At 37.3% G+C, this 6,013-nt stretch overlaps 1 protein-coding gene across 1 annotated transcript in view; it reads right to left on the minus strand.

Moving 5' to 3' along the window:
- Positions 1-3,633: 3,633 nt before the first annotated feature.
- The window catches only part of LOC109859756 (hemicentin-2-like), a 134,063-nt gene continuing 131,683 nt past the window's right edge, over positions 3,634-6,013 (minus strand). Inside the window, exons 17-18 of the mRNA XM_020438296.1 lie at positions 5,027-5,137; positions 3,634-3,804 (exon numbers count right to left, since the gene is read on the minus strand). Of these exons, the coding sequence (XP_020293885.1) occupies positions 3,662-3,804; positions 5,027-5,137 (254 nt within the window). The 3' untranslated portion in view covers positions 3,634-3,661. The remainder of the gene's footprint in view (positions 3,805-5,026; positions 5,138-6,013) is intronic.

Raw genomic sequence — 6,013 nt, forward strand, 5'->3', positions numbered from 1 at the left:
CAAATTATTTCAAGAATTACTCGGAACAATTAAAGCAGAAACTTTATCGAGCAACAATTCAAACCTGAATACAATATAATATACAAACGCACCAACAACCGTATTTTGATAAGTCAATTAATTTTGTTTGTTGTTTTTGAATTTTGCAAGAAATTGAAATACATCACGGCGTAACACCTGGAAAATGGCGCATACCGCGAGTATTGTCAATGCGTTAGGACAATCACCCATTAGGCATTCGCTCTAATTATCGAATGCCCGTACCAGTAACCGTGCTTATTGCCTCTCATCGAATTATTCACTGATTGATTCTGATTGCGCGGGGATTGTGAATACTAGCGAATTAGGTAAACCGATTCGGCTAATTTCGCTTGGCGCGCTTGCCAAAATGAGCTTTGCGCTTGTGAATGTTTGCGATGTTAAACAAGAGGTGTTCTCTACTAAATAAAACCGGTTCATCAGTATAATTGGAATTTGTAAATTTTTGAAAAAAATGAAATTTTGAATATTTGTTTGCAAACATGTTGGTATTACAGAGATTTAAATAATTATAAGCGTGTGATCGTAGATATAAGTACTTTTCTGGCATTTTATATACATAATAAACTACGTCTAAACTACGAGCAATTTATTAAAAAAAGATCACAAGCTATCGGTACCGCATATAATAATTACCTCCTTACTGCTTGGTTTTAATACGAATATAACAAAAGCATTAATAATCTAAATTTACGTATTTACACACAATATTTTTCGTCCCATCTGTATATCGACAGTCGAGAGTTATTTACCGAATTAATTTTTCCACTTATTAATAGGAACTGAAAGACAACCAGTTTTTTCTCGATAAAATTATTATCCTCATACTGAAGAACGTAAGTAACGCTTCTGTTGTATGCGTGTAATCAAACAATTTATTCATTAATCAGCACAAAACCCAGCCACATCGATCCCGATGAAAATAATAACGTAATTGTTATTACGTTTTTGTTTTTAAAAACCGTTCGTGCGGAGTTTGCATATTCCGTTGTGAGACACGAATTCTTGGAAAACTCATTGCAGCAATCTATATCTTATCTAAAGAAAACGTTAGTGCGAGTTCGATTAAGTTGAAAAAAAAAAAAAAAGAAGTAAGCAGTGAATTTATTTCTGTCAAAGTATAATAGAAATGCTCGTTACACTCGTACAGCACTGAATTACCTGTCCCGCCACGATGTTCGTTTTTTTTCTTGCCATATTGATTGGCCCATAAGACTTACTATATAGCTAATAAAAGTAGTTTCACAAGTTTGTAAAAAATGTATCGAGGCAGCGCGAAGAATTAATAGCACAAGCCAGCTTACTTGCTAATAACTAACACACAGGTTCGTTTACTTCTCATCGGTAAATTATCCCCGCATTATATATAACCGTTATAAATTACCAATAGGTATTGCAATTATCTGTAAGAACGATCGATAAAACGTTATCTCGCACAACAACGGTGCGTAATGTACATGTTATATAAAAATAATTATGTGACAAGCCGACGAGCGAGCGCGAAGTGAAGTGCATAAACTCATTTGAATAATTAATGAGATTTGAAAGAGAGTTCAGAGGAAAATGACAAATTCATATTTGTTAATATGATGCACAGGTGTTTTTTTTTTTTGTCTTTTTTTTTTTTTAAGGTAGATAAAGAAGGACAGCAGAGTATAACGTTATTGTTGATGAAAATTTTGATGAAAATTTTAATTTCGATCCGCAGTCCGTTTTTCTCCGCGCAAAGTATTATCATTTTCATAATTAAAACGCTTCGTCAAATCCATGTCCCACGTGACGTGGCTATTTTCAGCAAAATAGAGATTGCGCAACATTATAACTAGACCAACAAGCGACCGACAATTGTGTATTTATCGCTATCGATGCGAAATAATGACAGCAAATTACCAGTTGCGTAACTTTAATAACCACTTTCTATTCAAATTGACTATAATTCTCTTGTATTTTCTTAACATATATATTATGTATAAATGTATTAGCATATAGAAATGTCAAAACACATTTAGAGAAAAAAAATAAAATCACATTTTTTAACGTTAACAGGAAACGGCAAAATTGCCGTCAGGTATGTAACATATGAGAGAATAATGTTTCGGATGAAAATAACTGTCGATTCGATCGTATTACCATCAAAACAGATTCGCGCGCACAAAGAACCCGATTCGAATCGAATTGACGTTGTGTAGGAGAGGATATATCCTTTGTAGAATATAGGCGACAATTCAGAAGAACGCTATATATTTACTCGCTCGCGACGCGGCGCGGAATTGGTTGAAATGGAAGAATTTGCATCGTAAAAGTTTCCGACAATGTAATCGAATGCGTTTTTGAAGTATGAGAAACTCGAACAATAATAGTGGCTCACGTAGTTTTGTGAGCTTTTCATTACGAAGAAGAAATGAGATACCTTCGTTTACACACAACGGTACTTTTCCGCGCGTAAATGCAAAACACACAAAAGTCCGCATCCACGTTTGAATTATTCAGATTTCTTTAACACGTATGTGCCACACACACAGACACACACACACACACACTTATTCATTCTATTTTATTTGCGCATTTCATATTTTGTAATAAAGTTCGTTATCGTAAAAGATATTGCAATTCTTCTGATGAAGGAAAATCACCTCGACTCCGATTCTAATTATTCAAATGCCAACAGTAAGAGAAGCCAGTTGTGAAATGGTGTAATTAATTATTTAAACGTCTGCTCGGGTGAATCAATTAGCCGCGATAACGCGATGGAACGCGGGTGGGTGCGCTCGTAAAAAGAGGTCCGGGAGAAGGCGGGGTAGGGGTAGTAACGAATGCACCTGGTGGATGTAATTCGATAAAGTAGACGAATATCGTGGGCGTTCGTGGTCTGTGCACGCGGTCTCTTAATTGCGGGTACGGCAATACGGTGGACAGAGAGAGAGAGAGAGAGAGAGAGAAAGAGAGAGAAAGAGCGAGTCGCTGAGAAAGAAACGCCGTTATAAGGGTCGAAAGGGACTTCAACGATTGAGCTTCCACAAAGTGAGCGCAATACGAAGGAACCATATGTCTAAGTAGCGAGGCGCGCTCCTAAGTGCTGAAGGCCTTCGAAACCACGGAAGAGGTTGAGAGAGAGAGAGAGAGAGAGAGGAGGGAACACGGCGTAGAGGGTTGTGCTAATATCCATCTTCCCTCACGGCCTCTCTTCGCCGCATTTCACTCGCTATCACCTCTCAAACGTATTTTCAGTCANTTTGGGTCAGTGAAAGGAACCGGTAATCAACGAGCTGTTCACGAAATTCCGTGGCNAACTGATGGAAAATGCATCAAATATTAGTATACGATAATGTCTAAAGTCATTTCACTTCAAAGTAGTCCTTGAACTGTATCGCTCGTCTAAACAGAAAAAAATATAAAAGGAGCTAAATTTGTTTTTAATTTTAAGCATCTTTTTCCTTACAGAAAAAAAAAAACAATTGAAATGTGCTCCACTGTGGCTTTGATGCCCAATGTTACAAATGGCGCAGATCTTTCGCGACTGATATATTTGCTGTCATTATTTCCACAATTACGCTAATAACGTAGGTAGGGTTACAAGTCGAGTCTAGCTCATGCTCTCTGACAAAACGCTACCGTCGTTTTCTTATGCGATAATCATCAAACTAACCTTGTTAGGCGGCGCTTGGATCCCGTGGAAAGGCAAATTTTCGTAGAACGTCTTTGTCCCGGAGTCGGGAAGAGCTTCCGACACGCTGTTCACATGATTGTTATTCGCTTGATTGGGATCTGCAATTGCAAAAAGAGCGTGACTTTGCATAAATTTCCGTGACACGAATCGTCTAGGAGAGACAGCAATGGTGTAGACCCGAGCGAGGTTTTTTTTTTTTCACGCGCGATCGATACGTACCAATACATACTCGCTTCATCCAATCAAAAAAAAAATAAAAAATAAAAAAAAATTAAACGAACTTTTGCTAGCGTAATAAAAGATAGAAAAGTGTGACGCAATAATTGTGAAGCCCCGAAACAGATTGCGACTTCGAATTGGATTCCAAGATGCAGTTTGCATGAGATTAAAAAATTCCGTGCAATCGGTCAATGTAATTTCTCTCTTAACAGAAATTCCGAATTTTCTAAGTCCCGCGACTCAATACCAGAGATTCCAATTCTCGATTTTTCTCTCGCTTCTTCTATTTCTCTGATTCGCGCTTCACACATCACGGTTCTCACTACGATCGTACACGTAAGTGCTTACTCAAAAAAAAAAAAAAAAAAAAAAACCATCGACACACAGCGGAACGATAATGTCGCGTCATTTCCTTTTCTGATAGCACAAATCATTATTTATTCATAGAAACTTCGCTAGATCCCGTCGCCGAGAAGATTTCGGCCGCGATACGGACAAATTTATACGATTTTGATAATGTAGAGGGAAGGTCGCGAGGAGATAATATCGCGATATAAACGATGTCACGAAAAGAGAAATTTGCGATGTGCAAAATTATGACTACGTTAATAAATCAGAAAATGAATAATATATCTGTGTGANTAATAGTTTCTGCGATAAGTGAAATTTATATAACCGATTTGCTGCGTGTACTTTCCGTTTATGCGAAACCATATAAACGTTTTGCGTGCGACATGAACAATATGACACATACACACAATATGTATCTCGTCTATGTAATATTCCACTCCTCTANTTTGCGCTAACAATAGTAATAATGATAAAAGTTGCATTCGCACGTGTATATCCGTACATGTTTTGTGTGCGCTCAACATTTACGTTTGATTTGATAAATATAATACGTGTTGCAATATGTAAATACATACATATATTATACATGTACAGAGACAAAAATACGTAATTTCGAAGGGATATCTGCCAATATCTTGCGGAGAGAGAGAGAGAGAGAGGGCTTTTTAATTAATTTAATTAAAGCATGCAAGCGCAAATTAAATCGCAAGCATGCGCGCGTCATATGAAAATTGCATGTATAATACATACCTGCTCCTGGTTTTTTTCGCTTACGAGATGCATTGCCACGATTCGTCTCGCGAGATGATTCCAGGTTGTGCAANACTCGCTGCCGCGGCACGATTCTCTTATAAGTCACGGCTGACAAACATACAACGAACAACGAGCNACGTCACAAACATATAAAGCTTTTGTTATGCGGCAGTTTTTAATCAAACGTAAAAACGAATAAATGTGCATTCTTAAACAGAAAGAATAAATACATGTATATTACCTTACATGGGATCATATAAAAGGTTTTTAGAAAATTTTACCAAATGAATAATAACATTTCTCGCGCCAACGGAAAGTACGTGAGCAGAAACAAATGTTATTGTAATTAAAGCAAAGTTTATATAAACAATAAAATAATGTTTACAGTAAAATAAACGTTCTGACACAACACGTATATTTTCATTAATCGCGAAATATCTCGGTGTATTTCATTTTTTCGGCGTAGTACTATGTTATATTAATCTCCGTTTGTGTGGAATATCTTTAATCTGGCTAAGTAACGATCTCGAACAAGCATTGTTCCGAGATATAGCAAGCTCGAAGCATTCCGCGGAAAACAACGAAGCTCAACCTTCTCGGAGAGATCGGCGGCGGAAAAGTTGGAAGGTTAATTATGCGCGCGCGCCTCGTATACACAGCCGTATGCTTAATGAAGTTTCAAAGTCGTCTGCGACGTGCAGCACATACGCATCACGTACTTTCCGTAACACGACGATGTTCTCATTAACCGCGCGAAAAAAAAAAAAGTAGCGCGCAAAAAGAAATAAAGGCGGCAAAGGAAAATTGACCGATAATGAAAGATGAAACGATAAAAGTACATTATTACCTGCGACGACAGTCGGAAAAGAAACTGTGAGAGAATATAACGCGAGAGAGGAGAACGACTTCTCTGCCAAGTATGGCATCACATAAAATCAATACTGCGAAGTATCGATAAGATGAGAGATAATACCATTGTATATA

Source organism: Pseudomyrmex gracilis, unplaced genomic scaffold (genome assembly GCF_002006095.1).
Source record: "Pseudomyrmex gracilis isolate BER0280 unplaced genomic scaffold, ASM200609v1 scaffold_283, whole genome shotgun sequence".
NCBI lineage: Eukaryota > Metazoa > Arthropoda > Insecta > Hymenoptera > Formicidae > Pseudomyrmex > Pseudomyrmex gracilis.